At 44.0% G+C, this 25,583-nt stretch overlaps 1 protein-coding gene across 1 annotated transcript in view; it reads left to right on the plus strand.

Moving 5' to 3' along the window:
• Window positions 1–25,583, plus strand: part of LOC138567708 (tubulin tyrosine ligase 3-like) — a 673,617-nt gene that overhangs the window by 126,637 nt on the left and 521,397 nt on the right. Inside the window, exon 5 of the mRNA XM_069646178.1 lies at window positions 8,772–8,942. Within this exon, the coding sequence (XP_069502279.1) occupies window positions 8,772–8,942 (171 nt within the window). The remainder of the gene's footprint in view (window positions 1–8,771; window positions 8,943–25,583) is intronic.

The raw sequence follows: 25,583 nt of genomic DNA on the forward strand, positions 1-25,583 counted from the left end.
AGTTTGTTCCAAAGCAAGTCTCTATTGATTTTATCATAGGCTAGGCTCAGGTCGACATACGCTGCTATTGTATTCGTTTTTGTTCTTTCCTCTTCCATCAGATTTAAGATCATAAGGTTTATATTTGTACCGACATTACGCACAAATCCTGTTTGTCGCACTGCTTGATGTTTTGTTTGTTTAGCCCAAATGTTTAATCTTGTCAGTATAAGGTTGGCAAATATTTTCCCTAACGGGTCCAGGAGCGCCAACGGTCGGTAGTTCTTTGGCTCCTTAGATGATCCTTGTTTATATATTAGGATTAGTGTTGCCATTTTCCAGGAATCACGGACATTTTTCATACGGTTAATCAGGTCTATAATTTTACCACAGAATTGTGCCCAAACTTCAGGGTTTTGTTTTAATGTGGCATTTGACATGCCGTCCGGCCCTGGGGCCCTTGATGTATTTAGTTTTTTTATTCTGTTGGTAATTTCATCAATATCGTATCTTATGTTCCATGGCTTTTGCGTGTGTTGCTGAATTTTATTCGTTACTGTTGGTCTTTCTTCGTAGAGTACTACCACGCGGCTTCTGGGACATCCATTATCATTGCATCCTCTGAGTTTTTATTCGATTTCAAGAGTTCCCATAAACGTCTGGTGTTACAATTTTTAAGGGAAGCCATCATAGATTCAGCATTTTCTTGATCTTGCATCATTTTAACATTTTTATGCCAGTTTTTGAATTTTTGTTCTGCTTGGCCAATTATTCTTTTTTTGGTTTGTGGAGATTCCTTTTGTGCTCTTTAATGATCGCTTTTTTTTTCCTTTTTCTTTTCTGCGATAACTTTGTTATAAATATATTTTCGTTCTGGCTTTGAGTGATGATTCAATCGCTGCTTCATTTGGAATTGGTTGGTTAACCATCCATAATTTTATTGGAATCTTCTTTCTTTGAATTTGTTAATGTTTCTGTGATTTCATTTAATCTGTTATGTGGAATTCTCAAACGATTCATTCTATTTGATAGCGTCAGATTGGGTACATTTATTTTGTGTCGTTCTCCTTTGTTCATTTGCCATGAGCACTTTAGTATATAGTGGTCACTATGTTCGCTAAATAGATTTATGGCTTCGATTTTAGCTTGAGTAATTCCCTTACTAGTAAAGATATAATCGATAATTGATTTGGTTTTTCCTCTTGACCATGTTGGTATCGGTTTTGTTGCTGCATTGAGGGCATCCCATCTTTCCAAGTTTCTATTGCGTGTCTCTGTTATCCACCTTCGTGCTCTATGTTCCAGCAGTTGGTCTTCTATTGGTTCTCCTTTATCGTCAAATAGATGCAACTTGAAATCTCCACATATAATAAATTCGACATCTTGATACTCATGTTCGATGTTGTCTATCTGAGTAAAGATAGTATCCATTACCGTTTCTTATGGCACTTTCCTTGGATTCCAATATACATTGGTGATGTTTAAGTGCTGGGTCCTTGTAGTCTCTTTATTACTCTGTGGTTGTGTCATCGCTTGCATTTTGACTAAGGTGTTCTGCGCTCAATTTCCTATGTTCTGATATTCGATAATTTCTGTTGCCAGGTCTTGACTGATTAAGGTAATAAGTCCTGCCGATGGTCTGCCTCCATTGTTGTTCATTGCAAGGTTCATGTATATAAGAAATCCTTTGCATACTGGGGGCGCTGTTAGCCATGTCTCCTGTAAGCATATCACTTCTACTGAGTTCAGCTCAGGTTGATCGATTTGGAAAAGATGCAAATGTCCCCTAGTATTCCATGAACATAGTGTTACTGTTTGTTTGTTGTTTCCTGTTTGTTGTTATTGTCTCGGTTTTTTTGTTTCCTCGTGTCTACTCTTTTCCATACTAATTTCCCGCCAGAAGGGTGATTTTTCAAAATTCCATCTGTTAGGTGTTTTGTCGTTGTATTGTCTTGGATTTGTTCTTTTTTGCTCATCCTTGTACCATCTTTCTTTCTCTTTTTCATTCCATCCTTTATTTTCATTGTATGAATTGCTTACAACACTACTGATGTCAGAGTATGTTCTGTTACTCTCTTGCTGAGTCATGATGGATATTTCTTTCGTTTCATTGGCCAATTTGTCGTCTTTTGACACTCTGAATCCTCTTACTTCCAGTTCTTCAGTACATGATGATATTAAACTCTGCAATTCCCTTGAGTAACAGTATATCTAGATTTAATCCAATCTTTGTTCATCTCTAAATTCAATTAATTTCAGATCTTTTGATTTGAACCTTTCCAGTTCGTAATAGATTGGTTCCATTCATCACAATGTTAGCCTCTTTTTCCGATCTTCCTTCCAGCTTTAGTCTGATTACACTTTCTTTGTAGTAAGGGTCTACAAATTGTGGTTGTTCAAGCTGCGATCTTTCTTCATTCCTGACTTGTTTCTTTCTTCGTTCAGATCGTTCATAACTATCTTTGTTTGTTACTTCAGGCTATTGTTCCTGTTCTGATCTCTCTAGTCTTGTTGTGTTCAGGGTGCTATTTCCTGTATACAGATCTCTATCAGAAATTTCTTCACACGATAGTTCAATTGATATATATGATCCTGTGATGGTTTCCTCATAGCAGTCGATCACAAGCATAGATGCGGGATTTGGTTGTGGTTCCTGTTGCTCGTTTCCTATTTTGTCTTCGTTTTGAGCATTCTCTGATTCGTGTATTGAATATGTGGAAAGGTTCAACAAGGATTCAATGTTTCCTTCTTCACTTGTTAAAGCACTAACGGACTGGATGTTATCGCCATCTCTTATTATATCTTGGGTTTGGTTGGATTCTTCTATTCCTCTAATTCCAGTGTCACTTTCTTTTATTACTGGGTCTACTGTGCTCATTTCTTTGTGTTTTTGGGGCTGTGATTTTTTGATGTTATCTTTAGCGCTTTGAGCTAGATTCCTAAGAAATGCTCTAGACCCCTTTGTTGTTTTTTGGTCTGCTTTTTTGCCGCTAGCGTTTTTGTTTTATTTGAATTATTCTATGTCTGTTGTTCGAATATGCTATAATTTACATTCCCTTGTGTTTTCTCAGTCTGAGGTTCTATAGTATGTGTGGTTAATTCAATCCGGTTTGTAGGCTTTTTACTTATTTTATTCCTTAGGTCTATTAGGAGAATGTCATTATGACTCTCTGCTTCGTCATCATGATGGTTCTCCCTCCTAGACTGTGCGCTGTCCCCTCTTGTCTTAGCGGGACCTGCCTTTGATGCTCCAGACATTTGTTCTTTCTCCTTTTGGCTTTTTCCTTCGCTGTTATTCCTCGTTAAAGATGTCTTTGTAAACGAGATTAAGGCTTCCATGAGTGTTGCTTTATCCATTCTGTCCTGTCTTGCTATCTCTGCAAGACGTTGTTGCCATATATAACTGTTTTCTGCTTCTATGCTGAGCCGTTCTTGTATTTTATGTAGCAGTTGTTCTAGATTATTTTGTTTGGTGAATATGGAATTAAGTATTGTATGTTCTTTCGTTGTTTCAGCATAGTTTTGCCAGTTATTAGTTTCATTGCTTGTTTCTAATGATCTTTCAGCTAAATTAGCTAGTTTTTTGTTTTTCCAATTTATTTGTTGTAATTCCATCAGTGTTTCAATTTCTGTTAAATCCATCGATAGGCATACCATTCGACATTGACTGATTGGAGCAGTTTCTTTTATGAATCCTTCTGATTTGGTCGCTCTTTGATGGTACAATTTCCATTGTTCTTTTGCCTTTATGGCATTTTCTTTCTGCGATAGTAATGGGTGATCATATTTACTGGTATCGATTTCCTGTGTTATAGTTTTGGAACAGAGCTTTTGTACAATAGCTGTTTCCAATTCTTTGATTTGTCTATTGTCTGTTTTTGTCTCTTGATCCTTTTCCCCTTTCCTCTGAGGGTTAATTTTTTCTTCTGCATTTGTAGCTTTAAGGTTTGTCCATTTATTGCACTGTTGGTCGCAATTTTGTTGAATGATTTCTCCTTCCTGCATATCACCTGGTTTGTCTTTTAAGGGTAGCAATAGATCATGGTTTTTCCTGTTTGTTGTTTTTTCCTCCCTTTGCGGTTCTTTTCTCTTTAGGTGGTGTGCTGTCTGGTAGTTCCAACTGGCTCAGGTTGTGCCCCTCTTCCATGACGCTGCTATTGCTGTCATCTTGTTTCATCAAATTTTCTGAAATCAATTTAGTTTTTTGTCTCGTATTTCTCCGTGACAATTGGTGGGTTAATGTTGCTTTGGTTTCTTCTGATACGGTCGTCATTTTTCTGTGATTCACTTTGTTTTTCCTTGGAGCAGATTTTACATGCTCCATTTCTCGCCGTTCTCACTTTCCGTTCTCCCTCTGGCTGCTGCCACTCCGCGTTCAGCACACACTATCAGCGCGCCGCGGTCGCCGCTTACGTTCCCCGCCTCTCCTTCGGTACTGAGCTCGCTCTCCCCGCAGGCGCGTCCGCGCCGTGAATGGTCTCGGCAGCTTCAGTACTAGGTAGGTCGACGTCGGGGGCGGGGAATGATTGTAGTTTCTCTCTACGTGTGGGGGTCAAAGGACTTACTCCCGCAGTCCCCCCACACAGTTCTCCTTCTGTTATGCACCGTATCTTGGGTGCGAGATCTATAATACTCGCTTTGTACAGCGAATTTGTCTCAAAAACAATAAAACAAGGCGCGAAGGAAACACTATGGTGCTCTTTTCTCGGCTGGGTTGTATTCGAGGTTTCCTCAGTTTTGCAGCGCGGGGGTCAAAGGACAGTTCCCGCAGTCCCCCCACGCTGCGCTTTTCACAGATTTACCAGGCTTCTGTGGTCTTAAATTTCCCTGGTAATGTCTGGTAACGTCTGCTGAACTCTTTAACACTTTTGCTGGTGTAAAGTACAAGGACGTGTTCTCATTTCAGCTTGTATTTATATTGTATATTGTTTCACCTAATACAGTTTTTATCAGTGTTTGATTTTCACGTTTAACCCGTGGGTTTATGTGCGCACCAAATATTTCAAGTTGTATATGCGCAGTGGGCTGATCTTACCTGAGTGGGTCGTGTCCTCCGATCCGCTGATCCCGCGGACTCAGCAGACTCCACACTCTACCTCCACACTCCGTGGCCCGCTCTGCGGCCAGGAGTGGTACTTATACAGTTCTCTGTTGCCTCCTCCAGCAATAGACATGGAAAACAGACTTGACTCCAGCAGACTCCACACTCTACCTCCACACTCCGCGCCATCACCTCTATTAGACGAGTCAGTGAGCTACAAGCTTTGTCCGTACAAGACTTTTCCTTCATAATCCACAAAGACAAGGTTGTCCTCTGAACACATCCTAAGTTTTCACCCACATTCATTTCAAAGTTCAATGTTAATCAATCCATAGAACTTCCTTCATTCTTTCAAAATCCATCCAACATAGCTGAGAGAAGCCTCCATTCACTTGATGTACGGAGGGCGGTCTTGTACTATGTGAACAAAACTAAACCCCTAAGAAAAAACAGGCCAGCTCTTCGTTTCCATAGCACTTGGGAGAGAGAGTGATCACATATCAAAAAACGCCATCTCCCAATGGATAGTCAAGTACATACAGCTCTGCTATTCCCTATCCAAAAAAGTTTTACCTTTCACTCCCAGGGCCCACTCTAACCGGAGCTTCCTTAGCCTTCCTTGCAAACGCCCCTCTAGACGCCATTTGCAAAGCTGCTACATGGAGTTCCATTCATACTTTCACACAACATTATTGCATTGACACTCACCCTAAAGCAGATTCCCAGGTGGGAAAAGCCGTTCTAAAAAATCCATTTGCCGCAGTGCCTTCTCACATCCCTCCTCCTTCTCCAGATACTGCTTGCTAATCTCTGCAGAGCATGTGATCAAAGCAGAGGCACAAGCCTTGGAAGAAATAAATTACTCTCCGTAATCATATTTCCGATGCTTGTATCTGCTTAGATTCACATGTGCCGACTGTTCCTCCCCTACTGGAGTCGAAGGCGCATAACGTTTTCTGGTTTATCACCGTTTCTGCTTTATCACATCTGTATTGATGTTACAATTCTTGCAACTTCATGTCAGAAACAATCAATCTAAGGGACCTCGACGCGTGAAAGACCATGGGTACAGTACACGTCACACACACTAGGGATAGTATTAATAACACGCCCTGTTTAGAGTTTCGAAAACAATTCTTGTAATACTCCACAACTACCACTAGATGTCGGATTATGCAGATCATGTGAATCTAAGCTGGTACAAGCATCAGAAATCCAATTACGGTGAGTAATGTATGTGTGCATGTGTATGATTTGAAGTATAGGTGTTGATAGTTATTTACTTATCACGCATGTTGTTAGTGATATAGGGGGTTAACTAGGAGAAGATGCATAATGTTGGGCATAGGAAGGGGGAGAGGCTAGGAAAAATATAGTCATTGTTTGTACCCTGGCGTGAGGTAGGTGAGTGAAGTGGCATTCTCGCTGATTCTGCCTGTTTAGATGAATTTCCAAAATCAGCCCTTGAGGGGGGAGGACAATGCAGGGCAACGCAGGTTCAAAACCTGGCCCCGCGCTTAGAGAATGGTGTCCTGCATTAAGCACGTAATATTTGTATTAATAAGACAAAGGGGCGTGGCCTCACCGAGACTTCGCTGCAGTCAACTGCATGGGTAGTCCTTCAGAGAGGTCTTGGCTCCAGTGGTGATCTGTCGATTTGGCTGTAGGAGCACTCCTTTTATCCAAGATTTGGGATGGAAGCATGCCAAATCCCACCAATGGTAATGATCTCCACCGTTCACACAGGCAGTGGCTCTCCAATCGTGGATAGTCACTGGCCACAACATCTGCCTAGCAACAGACATTCAGGAGCCCGAATGTATGCTCGGACCAGACAGTCCCAGCCCCCACATCCGGGCCCACACACAACCGCCCCCTTTGACCTCGAAATCAGCAGCTTTCCCCTGGAAAGGGTATTCCATATATGTATTTCCTGACCTGAGAAGTCAGAAAAAGGCCAAAGGACAAGTGAAAACCTCATGGTACGCCCTTCGGAGGGTGCTAGCCATCTTTAGTAGCCATTTCTGCAATTAGTCTAACACGGTAGAAAAATATCCGCTGCCACCAGCTCATCCTAGGCACATTGTAAATGTAACCAAAAAGCCATTACCGAAAAAGATAAAAGGATACAAAGTATCCTGACCACACTTCACTTTAATTGTAACAATACAAGGCATTTCTAGAGAGAGACATAGGGCCTCATAACGAGTCCGGCGGTAACCCTGCCGGTGCCACCGGGAGATTACAAGTCCAGCAGCCTGTGAAGTCAGACGACGGTAAAATGTAAGTGCCCATTCCCATAGAGTACCATAGGACTCTATGCGAGTGGGGATATCGGAAGCGCTGACACAGTTGTAGATGGTGCCGGTGCTTCCATGACCAGTCTGCCTTGCGTGGCTGCTGCGCTCGGTAGGTTCAGACCTGTCAGGCACAGCAGCCATGACAGGCAGACACGTAGTAGTCCGGAAACAAGGGTGCCGGGGAATTTGTGGTTCACAGGATAGTAATGCTTAATAAGAAAGGTGAGTAGCCTTTTTTTTATAAATAAAGAGGGATCCCTGTTAGGATCCCTAAACAATTCACCTCTGTGTCTGCATCTTATGAAAGAGTAAGAAGAGGAAAAGTAAGGACTCTGGGCATCTCCTGTTAAAGGGGAGGTGCACTCAAATGCTATTGCTTAAAGATATTGCTATTAAGCAGAAATATATACAACTCTTTTAAACAAAGAATTCAGTGTAAAGTGGGCAAACTTAATGTGCTCGAAGTCCTTCTTTTCAAATCTCTTACAGGCTTCAATTTCTGTAGAAGTGCACTGTTTCTGATTCCATTCACTTCCCTAGCAGTAATGATCAACCACGAGCCCGCTCCAGGGCAAATAAGCTTGTGCACGTTTCCTGCTGTGAATTCAGACACAGAGTGTTGAATGTTCATGAATGTTATACTAATACAGCAAACATGCGCTGTTCAGAATAATGAAAATACTTTGAAGAGGGCTCATGTGATCTAGTTCTAGCTGTGAACCAGCAATCACAGGGGTGTTTGCCTCGTTATGAATGTTTTTGACAGCACCTTTTCACCATTCTAGTCTTTGAAGTGTGTGTTATTGGCTGTGATGCATTTTAGTTTATTCTGCAGTACGTTGGCAGACATCGGAAGAAGGAACTGTTCTTGACAGCTAATGCAGTAACCATCTTTGTACTAGTTTTGTTTTCCCAGTAAAATGGGACGTAACCCTCAAAATAGTGTAATTCGAATTTGAAAGGTTGAAAGGGTTGGGGGATCACTTCGTATCTATTTTGATGATTTGAGGAACATGCATCTCTAGTGCAGTCACCATAAAGAAGACATTAGTCCAAGTGGGCAAGTGTTGGTTTCTGCCAAATATTCAAGATGAAGACATGACTTCTAATGAGTTAGTGAATTATGTAAATCTCGCCCAGACGAGAGAATGCACTCCGGTGCCTGGGTGTGGCAGTTAAAGAGCTTGGCAGATTATGCTCTTGTTAATGCAAGTGATGCTGGACACATGCCTGAACATAGTAACCAGGCAGTGAATACATCCAATCACTTTTCATAACTTTGTGATTACATCGCTACTGTTGATGTATTGATGTATTCATTGTATTAATGATGCATATTTGTTCTGTACTGAAAAATAAATGTGAATGCTGCTCTCTGCTTTTACTTGTATTTGAGCCTACTTGCATCGTGTGCATTCAATATCATTGGTGTTTGTTCTCCCACCAACCAGGGTTACGATATCAGTTTTCTGATCACGAACTTTCACACTGAGCAGATGTACAAACACAAGCTGGTAGACTTTGTTATCCACTTCATGGAGGAAATCGACAAGGAGATTAGTGAAATGAAGCTTTCAGTCAACGCGAGGGCCCGAATCGTTGCAGAGGAGTTCCTCAAGAATGTAAGGATGCCCCATTGTCATGTATTCTTCTCAGCCAGAATACCTCAATGTATCAGTGATGTATTAATCCTGGTAGTTATTTGTAGTACTTTGTTAAATCTCATAATGCCTATATACCTCATATAATTCATGAGATGCTTCTTCAGTCTGGATTTAGTCTTTGAATTCTGGGATTTGTAGTCCTGGATTTATAGTATGGTGGTGGAATGTTCTTAGACCCTGGGATTAGGGACCAGCAAGATCAAGGCACACCTCGGTTACAGGGAGTGTACGGCTAAAAATGGAAGAGTAGTCCAGGATGTACTAATTATTTATTTATTTATTGCTTGTTAGGCACATATACAGGAAATAAATTCTGTTTCAAAGCACCACAGTGCAGCAGGGAGGGAACATGGGATAGTGGTAAAATTAAATACAAGAAATACAGGGGAAGGACGGCCAAATCTACTATGCCTTGTGAGTATTCAGAAGGTGCAAGTGCATGTAGGTATGGTATTTTTGAAGTGCATGTCTAGGTGGGAAGAAACAGAGCACTGCAATTAGAGGCCACGGGACTACAAGTATGAGTGTTGGGATAGGATGGGAGCTGGATAAGGGGAGAATGGGGGAAATTAGGTTTGGATGGAGCAGTCTGCTCTCAAAAAGGGAGCAGGGTGGAGAAAAGTACGCAAATACACTTAACATGGACAGGGTAACATTAGCAAAGAATAAGGGAAGGCCCACACCGTTATGTCTGAACGTATACCCTGGGCTCAGTAGAAAAGAAAAGCAGTGTGTTAAGTCGAGTAGCGTTTCAGGATGGTGTTTCTTACCGAAGAGACCTGTGTAGAAATCATTAATGTTCAGTAAATGTTTCCAAGGTTCTGAATGCAATGTTTTTCATGGTTTTCTGAATGGAAGTGGAACCCGATATTACCTAATGGGATATACCCAATAAGAAAGATTGTGGTTATTGTGTGATGGAGCTGTCAAAGTTTAGGCAGCCAGTTACGGTTTCACTTAGATTGCTACCAGTTGCTTCCTCTGGCACAGGGTTGCCAATGATTAGAAAGGATCTGTTGGTGTTGCCTTTTAGCTGTAAAGGTGCAGCATGTGTATGTGGTGCCCCCCGCCAAGGAGCATGGCAAAAGTACCCTGGGTGACCTAACTGGACCTAATAAAGGAGAACATGATGCCCAGATTGGACAGCTATTCTTGTACTCACGATTGAAGCCTTAGTGGACAAAGCAGTTCAGCAGTGTCTCTGTGTGCCAGTAGAAACGGTCTGACACAGATCGCTCTGATTTTTCAAACGTTTATATCTGTTATAGGCTGATGACCCATTACCAACAATACTAATATAATAATGAGTTGCAATATAATTCCTCCACCCTCATTGGCTGCCACCAATATGACATGCTAATATCCCTCAATAGTCCCTGGACCGATTGGCCACATCTTATCTAAGCCCATTCCCCTATACACATGGTTTACTACATTGTCACTATTAATAGACAATAAGCCTTATCTATATACCAGACGCTGCGGTGCACACACATTGCCTCCCTGACAGTGTACTTCATTTATTGGCATCACCTCTGCTCCTACTATGCCAAATCACGGAACATTACACATACTGCTCTCCCTCATCTATTTCAAACCACATGTGCTCATTTATGACATGACTGGGCACCACTCCCGAGTCTCAATTTAAGGGATTTATTTGCTTTTGGTTGTGTCTCTACTTGTAGTTCATATGGGATGACCGCTGATTGGGGAGGGCAGTATTGCTCTAAATTATTGCCTTGCTTATTAGCATCCCAAAACCATATGCCCTGCTCTCATGAATTTGTCCATCAAAGGGCGCTTCTCTACCATCTCTCCCCACAGCTTGCGTTCCGTTCCCACTTCATTCAGGCTGTGCAGCTTATACAAGGCCTTAACTTCCGATATGGCGATACCTCTGCCATGTTAACACACTGTCCTCGCTTCTACCACAGTACCATCTGACTCCATCTTCCACTTATTTCAACTCTTCCCGCACACCTCCCTTTGGACCAGAACTGTGAATACACTTAACTATCCACAGGGCCTATACTACTTATCTATCTATAACCGCAACAGTAGTACATGTGTTGCTCTTTCTGTGTTGCTATATGTGAGCATCTAATATATGTGAAACCTAACTAGTATCATCACAGGTGCCTTCAGCTGAGCAAACCCCGGTCTATTACCACATATTTTGTGCTAGTTGTTTTTTCTTAACCTGGAGCTTCTTGCCTGGCTGGGACACTGTACGTGCATCCCAACATTTGCCAGGTGTAAACATCCTTGTTGTGGAGTGTCACTGTCCTCCTAAACCCAAGGAGTCGGTTTAATGGTTCCTTGTAGTGAACAAGACTTTTAACCCTGATCACACAATGACTGAAAGAGTGTGTAGCCTTCTAGTCAGTAAGGCATACAAATATTCCAGCAGGGTGGCCGATGAGGAGAAGCAGGGTACCTTTAGGGAACCGTGGCATAGGAACCTACGGATTTCCAGCGCGCGCTCCCGAATGGTACCCAGCCCAGGGACGTTTCCCAATTGAGTCCCTAGATGTGCTATAAACTTTTGGTTGGCAAGGGGGTTAGAGGGGTGATGCGGGTGTAGGTACAACATGAGGGGAGATAGCAAACCTGTCTGTGCATGCACTGTTAGTCTTTCATCCTAACATGGAGAAATCCAGGTCTAGAAATCTCCAGAGCGGAGTGGGCAATGTCGGAATGTACGAAAGCTCCAAGTCATTGTTCTGAAAACACATTTGTATTTTGATCAGCACACCTCTCACATGGCTTAACAAACGTTGCTCATATTCCCAGTGCTCCAGATAAGATTTGGAAGTGGGAGTATTTTAGACTCTGTTTTTTAAAATGTGTGTGTACATTTTTATTGGGAGTACAAATGCACTGTGAGTATTTTATAAGCAAGTAAAAATAAGTTTTAACTGGAAAACGGAAATATTTTTGCTATTAATTCTTTGCTCCTAGTTATTCATTCACATTAAAAGATACAAGATTACTTCTTTTGGCCAGGCAGTAATAGTAGTAATTCCCTCCTGTGCACTACTGGCCCCCACAGATCCATTGAGCTATGTAGGTGAAAGCAGGGGCATAAAGTTCTATATGTCTGTTTCCTATTTTTTTGTTGGCAGTATTTTTACTCCCTATTTTTATCTTTGGGGTCTATTTGCCTACTTTTAGGGGGAAAAAGAGGCCGATACAACCCTTATCTGTAGGGCTGCATATTCCACCTGATGGCAAAACCTATCCATGCAGCGTGTATTCTGAAATCTTGTTCAGGGTTCTAGTAAATGCAGACTTCTTAGGCCAGGAAAGCTACTTACTGGGGCATCACAGCTCAGGGAAGGTGGGATGTGACTAGTTACTCACTGCTGAGTAATGGGCACAGGTAAAGCCGAGAGTGGATAACAAGGGCATGGCACGATAACTCCTGTTACCAGTTGGGGGAAATGTGCTAAAATTTGCAGTGAGCATTGGCCTGGTGGAATGTTGGCAGAGAAGCAGTATGCTTTATAACTGTGTTTAAGGCACTTTGCTGACCCATTTTCTTTAATGACGCAAAGTCATTCAGGTGTTGCAATTAAGCTTTATAAACTTTGCTCGAGGGCTGTACTGGGTGTTGTGGGCCTGAATAACTATTTTAAAGGCACTAGCCTCAAACTGCATTTACTACCTGTTCTGGTTGTCGCTTGAACTCGTACATCAAGGGTTCCGTTTAGTTGAAAATGAAATGATTCAACCAAAATATCAATCAAATAGCGTTTCAAACTAGGCAGTATGTGGACCTTATTGTCACTAAGCAATGCCCAGTGTTTAGATGTTTCTTCCTATCTGTAAAGAGGGGAAGATCTGTACTGGGTGTTCTCTCAAACTGCACGGGGGAAATTCCTTTATCCCCACTGTGCAGTATCAGGAGGACGCAGAGTCTGCAAAGACATTTCAACCATGATCTTTATTCTAAGGTAAAATAAGGCATAACTCACCCTACATCTATGTGGTGTTTCTTACCTGTTTTACTAACTAAGGTGGTCATCGGTCAGGATGAATTTCCAAAAGCAAGTCCGTCCACTGTCCAAATCTAACCTCTCTGACCCTCCCACTACTGTAACTAAGGACTGGAGAATGACTTCCCTCTCCTGGTTGCGTTTTCTCACAGGGTTTTTTATGTTCTCTCTTTCCACTCAATAGACCATACACAATAGTTTCTTGTTATCCTCTGGATTAAGTTCTGTAACTCTTGTAGGGGACTGATAGTTTTCCTCTCCCCTTTTATGCAAACAATCTTACTTTTGTATAAGTTTGTGCTCTTTCTTGTCAGGTTCTAGCCTCTCTTCCGAGAGTGCTGTTTCATTTCTGAGCAGTGTCTTTCCGGTTTTCTGGGTGTTTGTTTCACAAATGTCTTTATTATATTCTCTTTCTCATCTTCAAAACCTGGGCTGGCATTTACCTTTTCCCAAGGCAGCAAGTTTTCAACGCTACTTCTCTCCACTTTGTGTATTTCATGTAGCTGTGCTTTTCATGAACATGATTCTCATCCCTCTGCTTATTTCCATTATATTCTCTGCATTATATTCTCTTTCTCATCATCAGGACCTGTGATGGCTTTTCCCTTTTCCGATGGCAGCGAGTTTTCAACTCTATTCCTCTCCCACTTTGTATATTTCATGTAGCTCTCTCGTTCGTGAACCTGGCTCTCATTCTTGGCTTACTTCCAATATTTTTCTCATTAGCACTGAGACAAGTTTTCTTAGAGATTTACTGAATCCATCTTAACTGTCTAGTAATCACATTCCCTGTATTACCTTCTATTTCAAGGGTTAACGGCAACAGCTCTGTTAGGTCTTGGACTCTTTCTGCTTCTTCTTGGCTCTGTGGCTCAATTGTCTCACCGTCTGGTTCATATGCGTTCCGTTCTTTCAAATGGAACTTGTACTGTATCTCGGACCAGGAGTGGTTTTGTCTCGTCAGTGGTATCTGCTCTGTGCTGCGGGCTGACTACCCACCACTGTTTCTGTGTGGGCATGCCACTACCGAACTCTTTCTTCAATCGTGTTGTCATCTTCCGTTTTCATACGCAAGTTCTCCCAATGTCTATGGCTCTGCGTTGGTGCTCGACTGGCTTACGCAGGCTCTGTGTTCTTCTTGTGCTCCGCCTTCTACCGCTCCGCTTCGTACAGGCAGCTTCTGGTTCTCTCCGCTTTCCTGCTTCTCGCCCTCTCTGGCCTGTCTCGCCTTTTTCCCTTTTCTGTTGTCACATCTTCCCTTTTCAGCATCCACGCACAATCCCTTGGAGGGACTGATTTAAAGGGCTAGTCTTTGTTTTCTGTTGTGGATAGCATAAGTTCACTTCATCTTTATGAAATTGATAATGTTCTGTTACGTTGGACAAATACATATAGGCCATCGCTTTAGTGGCATCAGGGAGTTCAACACCGGGGCGGATGTCGTCCCCAAGGGGGGGAGTTTCTCCCACTGAGATTCCACTTGCCTCGGCCCCTAGGGAGGGTGTTGTGGAGCATGCTCACCACCCAACCGGCGGGGAGCGGATCCTCTTTTTGGGAGAAGGGACGAATTCCCTCAATTTGTCAGACTACTCTCCATTTCCCCTGATCCACAGAGCTCCCTAGATATTACCCAAATTCTAGCATGTCATCTTTGATTCTAATGGCCGTAGACCTACTGCTCTTTTCTTGACAACCTTCAGACTTCACAGTCTTGCCAAATGGCATGGGAGTGAGAAAGAGGCGTTTCATTTGTAACCCCTCTCTATATTTGCTGGACTTAAGCTCTTTTACTGGCGGACATCATTGCTGCAATCTGGGCTGCTATATAAAAATCCATCCAGTAAGAAATGGATGGGGATTTAGCACTGTTCTTTGGATATGGATTTCTATCTGTGCTTGGCTTCAATGAATGTCATATTATTTTTATCTCTTTAATTAAAGCTCTAACATCTTTTTATCTGCATCTAGAAATATGTATGACTGAATGTTTATAGCAGATCCTCGTGCTTCTACAGCTGAAGAAAAGTTATGTCATCTAGATATTTCTAGGTCATCACCTCTTGAGATGGCGTAGACCAGAAAATATAGCATCAAAAGATTTTAACACCGGTCAGATGTTCTTTCACACTTCTACATGCTTCGTAGTCACTCTGTTACTTGAAAGGTTTGTTCTCAGTAGGCCAGAGTAAAAGCATCATCAGTGGATATACAATAGAATGTTCATTTTTGAAAGGCGTTGAGGGGCTCTATTGGCCACATCACATGCTTTCTGTAAGTCGTACTTATTGGATGCTCAATCTGCATATGATACCACTTTAATTCCACACCATTTACTCACCTGTATCCAGGTTGGCATGGCTGAGACTGGCGTTTAAATTCCTTCTAGACTTCGCTCAAGATCGTACCAGGCGATAGCGCTCTATAGTACGAGTTAGAAGCCTAACGAAGTACACATACAGGAAGTGCACTTTGTGATGCTGGAAATGCATTGGAGGGACAGGGCCTCCCTGTCCTTGTCCTGTAGTCCTTTTTCATTGAGTTCTGTATTGTTTTCTGCCCAGGAATCCATATGGGACTCCTGGCAGTGCAGCTCTTCCTGTTTTTGGTTTGGTGTACAGACCCCTGGGATACCCTTATGGCACCCTTGGGTGGGGGTACAACCCTGTGCCCCTAGTGTATGTTTTTGGTCACCTGTGGATGGCCCAAGGGCAGGGTTTGGGCTGGTGGCAGCTCCATGCTGAATTTGACAGGTGCGCGGAGTATCCTCCAATTTGGGATACCCAGGCCCTGCCATTGGAATCAGTTGATTCCTGATAGAAAACAAGATGGCCCCTGTGGCCTCTTGCTTTCTATTGCCTGTTACCTTGTTTTCCCAAAGTCCTGGAAAGCCCTGACTCTGTCCCTTCCCCCTGACTGGCTGTTGGGTGGAAGTTCCATGTATGTTGTTGTGAAGTCCAGTCCAGACTGGCTGGAGCCTTCCCAGTGACTGTATGTTGTGGGTACACCCTGTGGGTGGGACCTGGGTGAATGGAGTGTGTGACCAATATGCACATCTTGTTGTGGCTGTCTGGTTTCTGGTATGAGTGACAAACACTGAGACAACCCTGCCCCAAATTGGCCTGAATGCAGTGTGTAGTGTTGGATGGCTGGGTACTTGTCCCAATCTACATTCCTTGTTGTGAGTGTCTGAGAGGAAGGAGGATGGCCTGAATGCACTGTGTGCCTGATTGGCTGACTGACTGCATGAATGCCCTTCTGTATGATTGGCTGCTGAGTGTGACCCAGCAGTGTGGATGAGAGACAGGATAGTATATTTGGGGACCTCTCACCACTGGAAATTGTTCAGAAGCTGTGACTACACTTGAAGAGTAACTGGAACTGCTGATCCTCGACGCCAAGCTGGAAGAAGACGTGCATTTGCTTCGACCTGATTTGAAAGCTGCCGAATTCGTCAAAGACTGATCCGAGAGAGGACCTGGTAAGGCGCCCTCTTGCCATGCTCCGAGGGACCATCGAGCACCGCTAACCTTCGCCGAAGCTTCCTGGAAAGTCAGACCCTCGAAAGGCTGCCGACCAGAGACGGGACCGCCGAGGAGAACGAAGTGAAGCACCAGGACTTTGCCGCTGTCAAAGTCCCTTGCCGTCGACCAGGGTTCGCAGGTTTGTGTAACCGCTGGAGACCCGTCGAAGTTGTGTTGCCCCAGAAGAGGGGACCGCTTGACGCCGTGCCGCCGACGACCGGAGCCGCCCGCTCCTTTGCCTAAAAACATTTGAATCGAACGACTCCCTTGTCCGCAACGTTGACCGCTTTGTCCTGCCGGAGAAAATCAAGGCCGCTGACACGCCGCAGAGAATCTGCCGGTGGGTTTCCCGCCACCTCAAGGCCACAAAGACTTCGATGCGGTCCTGAACAATCAATCGCTGAGGTGCCCCGCACACCTCATCCTCGCAGGACGTCGCCGACGAACACCGCCTGGATTGACACCGTGGTCTCGGCACCCTCGAACGTCTCATCGACGCCGTCGTCGCCAAGTTCACCTTCTTCGACGATCCGTGACTCCTGCTTTAAAGGGAGTCACTCAAGAAGGATCCGTCGACGCTTCTTCGAAGAACTCTGCTCCACCAGGTACATTGCGGGGGGGGGGGGTAAAAATATTATAGGAGAGAATAAGACTATTGATCAATATATGGACTGGGCTTGTGCTATATCTTTATTTTACAGGTTGCCCAGGTGGGGGGGGGGATCTCCACACAGACCTGTGTCTATTGGTAGGGGCCAGAATTCTGCCCATTGTTTCAACCATCTTGCTTTCCCTCCTCTCTCTATTGCTGGTTTCCTTTTTATTGATCTGTGTGACATTTTAACAGTATAGTTGATGCCCTTTTATGAGATCTGATAATATTGGTGGTACTACTTTAGAACTGTATATATTTGCCATTGTTGATTTCTGAGTACAAAGTGAGTTATTGTGATAGTGCACATACCTTTGAATATTAATTATAGAAAGACTGTGTTTTCAGTAATACAGTGTGTGGACATTGCTTTGTGGGGGCTTGGGGAATACACTGTACTTAAGAACCAACCTGCATCACCTCCTGAGAAGCTAGGCCATGATTGCTCGTCCATTGCTACCCTATAATCTTGGCTGGGGTCCTCTGTGCCTCTCCTCTACCATATAGAGAGCAGAAGTACAGACACCCCCCTCCAGTCCTTTACACTGGTGGCAGCGATGGCATGCTTATGATTTTAAGAATTGGTGTATAACCGTGCCACTTACAAAATATCCGCACTTTATTAAATTCAGGTTTAGTTGTGTACAAAATAACTGCATTACAAGCAATGGAGTCTATTGCAAATGGTAAATTGACTAGGATGAGCTTAGAGGCTCTCCAGAGTGCTTGTGAAGCCAGGGAGTTAGACTTAGTGGATAAGTCTAGGGCTGAGCTGATAGCTGCCCTGGTGGACTACCAGACTGATGGCGAAACTCTTGATGAGGGGGGGAATGCAACCAGTGAGGACTCTGCCCCTGGGGGCTTTACTGAATCTTTTTCTGGGAATGCCACCATTCCTGCTGCCTCTGTTTCAAACCCCAGTACTGCTCTTCAGGGGGAAGCCCTGAAGATTGAACTTTTAAAATTGGCGCTACAACGGGAACAGTTAGCCTTTCAATACAAAAAGTTGGCAACAGAAGCTGAATTGAAGAAAGAGGAGTTATCACAGCAAGTGCCGCTAACCTTCGCCGAAGCTCCCTGGAAGTCAGACCCTCAAAAGGCTGCCGACCCGAGACGGGACCGCCGAGGAGAACGAAGTGAAGCACCAGGACTTCGCTGCTGTAGAAGTCCATTGCCGTCGACCAGGGTTCGCAGGTTTGTGTGTCCGCTGGAGGCCCGTCGAAGTTGTGTTGCCCCAGAAGAGGGGACCGCTTGACGCTGTGCCGCCGACGACCGGAGCTGCCCGCTCCTTTGCCTAAGAACATTTGAATCGAAGGAATCACTTGTCCGCAACGTTGACCGCTTTGTCCTGCCGGAGAAAGTTAAGGACGCTGACGCGCCGAGGAGAATCCGCTGGTGGGTTTCCCGCCACCTGAAGGCCACAAAGACTTCGACGACCCGACGCCCTTGCTGGGTCACAGTTCTTCAGAAACTCTTTGCAGTCCTGAACAATCAATCGCCGAGGTTCCCCACATACCTCATCCTCGCAGGACATCGCTGACGAGCACCACCTGGATCGACGCCGTGGTCTCGGCACCCTCGAACTTCTCATCGTCGACGCCAAGTTCACCTTCTTCAACGCCTCTCGACGATCCGTGACTCCTGCTTTAAAGAGAGTCACTTAAGAAGGATCCGTCGACGCTTCTTCGAAGAACTCTGCTCCACCAGGTACATTGGAGGGGTAAAAAACATTATAGGAGAGAATAAGACTATTGATCAATATATGGACTAGGCTTGTGCTATATCTTTATTTTACAGGTTGCCCAGGTGGGGGGGGGGATCTCCACACACAACTGTGTCTATTGGTAGGGGCCAGAATTCTGCCTTTTGTTTCAACCATCTTGCTTTCCGTCCTCTCTCTATTGCTGGTTTCGTTTTTATTGATCTGTGTGACATTTTAACAGTATAGTTGATGCACTTTAATGAGATCTGATAATATTGGTGGTACCACTTTAGAACTGTATATATTTGCCATCGTTGATTTCTGAGTACAAAGTGAGTTATTGTGATAGTGTACATACCTTTGAATATTAATTATATAAAGACTGTGTTTTCAGTAATACAGAGTGTGGACATTCCTTTGTGGGGGCTTGGGGACTACACTGTACTTAAGAACCAGCCTGCATCACCTCCTGAGAAGCTAGGCCTTGATTGCTCGTCCATTGCTACCCTATAGAGAATCTTGGCTGGGGTCCTCGGTGCCTTTCCTCTACCATATAGAGAGCAGATGTACAGACACCCCCTCCGGTCCTTTACACACTTAAGCTGTACAACATCAGTGGGGTAGCCTTTTAAAAGTTAATTTCATCCACACTGGTAAAAATAAATACCTGTGTGACAGGGTCGGTGTCGCAGTACTGTCAAGGGGGTTGGGGAGCCTTACCCCCAAAACCCCTGTAAGGTGTCAGCATGAGGGAAGGCCCCCTCCGATCCCCTCTTTACCTTGAGCAATTGTGTTGTGGGTGTCTCAGCAGCCAGCAGCAGTAGTTGAGGAAGGGTCGCACATAGCGGACGTTGTGGGATGGCGTGATCGTTACTGCACTGGTCATAGAGGTGGAAGCAGAGGTGGCGAACGGGGGACTCACAATCCAGGGATGCAGCGGCCTTGACAATACCAGCCGCTGTGACGAGAAAAGAGCGCGGCTCCAGCTGGCAGTGTCGGCCAGAGCCCACGCATATAGAAAAATCCACCAGGCCACCAGGGAGGCTTTTAATAATAAAGGAAGGGCCCCATAGAGGGCTTAAGGACATATCTACTAACCCACCAGAGATGCTACTAAGGGAAGGCCTCCGGGAGGGTTCATACTTAGAAATGCAGGTTGACTGCATATGTAAGGGGTAGGGCTTTCCAGCCCTCACCAAGCCCTCCCGCTGTGACACCTCCTTAAGGAAGGTAAGTTATTGGACAAAGTGGCTGATCCTGGAGGAGTGAGGTATTTAAAGGCAACCCTGGTGAGTGTGCTGTGTGGGATAGTTGGGTGAGTACTGGAGACAAGGAGTCTGTCCGAGAAACCAGAGCATGGAGATTATTGGCGAGAGGGGCCGTTGGATTGTTTGTGCGCAAGAGGGAAGGATTGAGTGCAGTAGGAGTATGGGTAATTGGCCGTAGAGGAAGTGGTTAGAGTAGAGGTGGGTGGCAGCAGTATAAGTAGAGTTGTAGGGAGAGGTGGGAGTAGAGAAGCAGGGGAATGGTGGTAGCAGTAGGAAGTGATAGTTGGTAGTAGTGTACCGTACTTAGTGGAAGTGTCTGCAGCGGGAGAGAGAGAGAGAGAGAGTTAGTGAGAGTATTAGTGGAAATAGGAATAGTAGAGAGGTAGTCCTGGAAGCAGTGGTAACAGCAGAGTGAGAGTGGGAGTAGAAGGTGGAGGAGTATTGAGGAGGAAGGAAGGAGAGGGTAACAGGTATTGGTGGTTGGAGGTAGAGGAATAAAGAGAGTGCTAACATATAAGGGTGAAGGTAATAAGGCGGAGTGTGAGATCAGAGAGACCATAGTATCATGGGAGGAGACCATCTTGGGAACCAGTGTGGGGAAGGGTAAGGTGAGACCGTGTTCGAAAGAGGAGCTGGTGGAACTTCGTGGAAGCAGGCACCATCCCGTTACACCAACCAACATTCCTGTTACGGATGCCTGGGCTATGGAGGCGGAAAAGGCTGGAGAAGCCGAGTGTAAGAGCCAGAGGGACGGCACTAGCTCCTAAAACCCCAAGTCGCGTGAGCCCCAGAGAAGACCAATTCGGCATCCACTCTGTCTATTTACGGTCAGTGAACACCCTTGTACTTGCATCACGAGTCAGAGTGGTTATTTGTGGGGGGCACCCTGCCACACCTGGCAAACAAGTTTAAATTGGTGGGGAGGCATTGCAAGTAAGAAAACGTTTTTTTTGCTGCATTTCAACTGTAGCCAAGCCTTCCTCTTGCGATGGCTTCTTTATTCTAGCATAATGTGGATTTCAGCAGACTCCTGAGATATTAGTGGCAGTGCCATGAGACTGGGCTGAAGTCATATTCACATAATTGAGTACCCCCGTTGCCACAGTTGTTTAAGGTGAAAGGTGCAATTAGCGTTCAATTCCAAATTGGACCACAACTTACATTTTGAGTATGTAGAATGTCTCCCATAAACTGTGCCTTATTTCGCATTGAGGGTCAGGCAAAGGGAAAGCAGATCATTTGTTATTCGCGTATCACAGTAATTCCTCTACACGTGCCAGTGCACCGGTTGCCTTACAACAAATATCCAAGTATTTTGTTCTTTGAAAGTGCCCCATCTCAGCCAATCGCATAACTGCTAATTAATCTTAAATGTTTGACCTGTGCAGTTTATCTGCTTAGGGCGTACTTCTGTTATCTCCAAGGAACAAACATGAAGTTAATGATATGATTTAGAGCAAAATCTGAAGGTCTACGCTCCTCATTAAGTACAAAAAAAGTTGCACAAATAACATCAGCAATAAAGAGTATCTTATGATATATTTTTAAAGAGTTGACTTTGCCATGTAGCAAGTGACCCTATTAGAAGTGTAAAATATGACTTTATTCAGTTGGGCTATTTATCGGCTTCTCCACTTCTCCACCACAATAACAAAACAAGCCACACATATCCACGCACAACAGCACATAAAGGCTTTCAACCGAAAGCCACACCTAAGCTCAGCGAATGGTGTAAACCGAACTGAAACTGCCAACAGCACATCACAGCTCTCGCTCTTTTCTCCTGCTCAATCCTACCATCCTACCAATTTTCCATACCCTCTTGCTTTTCAGATCCACCAGAGCGCCAGGGGATTACTCTGGTGGTGACAGTGCGTGGTATAAATATCCTTTAACATTATATAACATAGCTTCTAAGTGCTTTGGAGTACCTGCTGTGGGAGTAACCTGCAGATTAGATGATCCAGTGAATTCTGAATCAAACTAAAGTAGTACTTGTACAAGCTTTATAGATTATCTGTTTGACTCACCCGTCCTCTAGAGTTTTGTAGAGGTGGTGGTACGTTTTGTTTGTTTATGATAGATAAATATATTGCATTGCAGGACCCGATTCCAAAATGATAATTTGTTTTTGTAACTTAATTTGAGAAAGGCGGACTGTAATGGTTGTGTCCCAGGCACAGTGCATTTATAGAAGAAGCGTTATTGGGCAGGATAAGATCATTTCAACATGAACAAAAATCTGATTGTGCAGTGGCATTTTTGGGCTACTTCATGTCATGTCATGTAAAGTGGGCTTGTCATGCGTCCTTCTGCCAAGATTGTAGTCTCACTGCACACGGATCTGTGAGAAAAGTGGGCAGGATGTGTTTGTCGGATAGCGGGAAGGCAGATGCAGAAACCTTTTTTGTTGATGGATGCTGGTCAGAGGTAGCCATTACCTGTGTGTTGATATGAAAATACTTGTCGATAATGAGAATGTTGTTACTCAAATAGAGGCACCCGCCTCAGTATCCTTCCATGGTAAAACTGTTAACCTATGTGTCCCTGACAGTAACTAACAACTATTACTGAGTTACACTGGGCATCGTCTAGATTCTTAATAATGTCTGTCATCTGATTATTTGCTGCTTTGTTCCTTGCTCTTTTTGTTAAATATCCTGTATTGAGTGCCTGATATGTACCCCATTGTAGGAATAACTCATTTCTTTCGTTCTCTCAACAGTTTTGATAATCCTGGATGTTCGACTGACTTCTGCTGCCTCGTGAGCTCCTGTGTAACTGCTCCATGTCGTCTAGAAGGGCTGTGGGGGGAGGATGGGAAAACATGTGCAGGTCTTCTCTTCTGTGGAGAGACCTGAGGTGACGTTGACAAGCCATGGTGATTGTCAAAGGAGAGGCGTGCAGTGCGTTCTCCTTGGTTGCCAATCCTCATGGTTTGTATAATTTTATATTGTGGACCCAGAAGTATTGTGCTTATTATGATGCATTTTTTGTATTTTTCTAAATTCTTTGCTGTATTCACTCAATATTGATTCTTCTGGTTTGTTCCCTATTGGTACAATGACTCTCTCTTTGTGCCGCACAACTATAAGAGGGGTGCTCTCGAAAGCTGCCTTGTCATGTCATACAGAACTATATACAAAGGGGACTAGAAGTTAAGAGGTTGAGCTTATTTGAGGTATAACGGGCTGTGTGTAAGCCCCGCAGCCCCCTGCTGGTATTGCAGTGTTGGGCAAGGTTTTAAAGTGTCCTTTTCCCCCAATCAACGGCTCTGGTAAGGTGCCTTCTAAGCAAATGCAAGTAAGGGACACCCCAATAAATCCAAACAGTGCATTCATTTGGTTGCCCCCTCCTGACTGGATTTGTGGGGATTTTGAGGCCACAGCTTGTGTGTGCTGAGAGTGTTATCTCTTGTTGCATTTGGGATTAGGATTTAGGACTAGGACCCATGCCATCCTACTTGGTTTACCTTCCTTGTAGGTACCTTCCCTCGCTAGAGAGTTACAGTTAGTGAGAGTCGTTCCGCTGCTGAGAAATATTTACATGCTATTCTCTTTGTATGAACTTGATAAATGTTGGTACATATAGACGAGGTGACCTTGTGCCATTTTCTGATGTTTAGGTGTGTCAGGCTAGTCAATCACCACGCAAAACCTCTTTTGAAAGTAATGTCCGTTGGAACAGGTTCTGGCATGCTTTATGCCTGCTAAAAGGATTTGGGAGTATTGGTGTGGGATAAATGACACATTTACTATGCTGTTGCAGAATTGACCGTCCCTTGTGACTACGGGTGTCAATTGTGTGGTTAAACCCCTGTTGTGTCTAGCAAATAATGTGTCCCCACATGTGAGGCCCAGCGGGTAGTGTAGAGAGCACATCTTGGCTCACAAATGACAATTACAACCTAGATTTTTAATGTTGGACATCTACTGTGTAAACCTCGCAGAGAGAGAAGCCTGGTATATTAAATTCGAAGCAGCCATGAGCACAGCAGGGCAAACTCTTATATTGTGTTCTTTTTGCAAACCACCAGGTCAGACTGAAATTGTTGCGTGCTAACCAGATGAGAAACTCGTTATGTTCACGGTACTGTCACTTTTCTTTCTGAATGTTGCGCCACATCTTAATTTTATTCAAATTTGTAAATTGAAGCACAGAAAGGAAATCATCTGAGTGTTTATAGAATTGTACATTCCTGCTCTGTGAGCGCCTCCTGCCTTTTGTACGCAGCGCTTCTGAAGTGAGCTGCCTGCTGGCCTGTAAATAAGATCCTGCATCCAACAGAGATTGGGCCCAGTTTCTTCCCCTTTCTGGGACTCCCACCTCTGCCCTGCCTGCGTGAAATGAGTGGGCGCACTCAGCGACAGGGAAATTGAGGGCAACTGTATTTTCTGTTCTGCTTTTTGCACTTCTGTACACTTTTTCTTAATCCTTATTAAAACCTTTTTGTTCTGCCTCTTGCTTGTTCTGTGAACGTTTCTCATCTTATTGGCTGTATTTTGTGCATTTTATAGCATGGATGCTGGGTGTGTGATGATCATTGGTGTTTTTCTTTTTCATTTCTGTATTTGCCAGGAAAGGTTCTGCATATGGAACCACAGCATGTAAAAATAACATTTTCTAGGGGGAGAGGGAGCGTACGGGGGTGGGGGATTTGGGTGGAATCATCTATCTCACAAATTGCTTGTGTGCTGAATATGCGAGTATAACATATCTGGAAAAAGGGATTATGAATCGATCTTCCTTTCTGCCTCAAAACTGTTTACCGAACATTCTCCAAATAAATAACACAGCTTAATTTGAAGGGAAAAGTACTTAGTCTATCTTTAGTTAAACTGGCTCATCATAGCATCGACCTAGGAGTTACCCAATCAGTGCACCTCTCTCTTATTAACTTGACCAATGAAGCCATCAAGATAACGGGGCAAGTCATAGGTGTCGTGTGCCCAACTCATCTGTATTGTTGTATACCTCTGTAAAGCACTCCGTTGCTTTGCAAAGATAGGTCTGCTCGGAATAAAAAAGAAAAGAAAAACAACGTGAATGTCTCCTTCAGAACCAAGGCTTTCCTGGATCCAGCAGAATCGTCTGGGGTTGAAGGCCACACCCCATCCTTCTGCCTGACAAGTATCTCGTTTTCAGATCGCTCTTATTCTGAATTGCCATTATTCTTCATACAATGTTACACGTGTGCCTAACAAGATGGGCAAAAGCCCTATGATTGTTATGGGCCACTCCATTACCCTAGATCTGCAAGTCAAACATCCAAAGCAACATGCCGTACTTGTCACCCCCACATAGAATCCTGGCTGTAATTACACTTGTTTTGTGAATATTGGACTATACCAAAAGCATAAGCCAGGCACAGGCAATGAAAAGATGGGAACACATCTCACCAGCACTCCAGATCCTCCACTGGCTCCAACGGAGTATTCAATTCAGCCTGTATCCT

Source organism: Ambystoma mexicanum, chromosome 2p (genome assembly GCF_040938575.1).
Source record: "Ambystoma mexicanum isolate Mex_15411 chromosome 2p, UKY_AmexF1_1, whole genome shotgun sequence".
Taxonomy (NCBI): Eukaryota; Metazoa; Chordata; class Amphibia; order Caudata; family Ambystomatidae; genus Ambystoma; species Ambystoma mexicanum.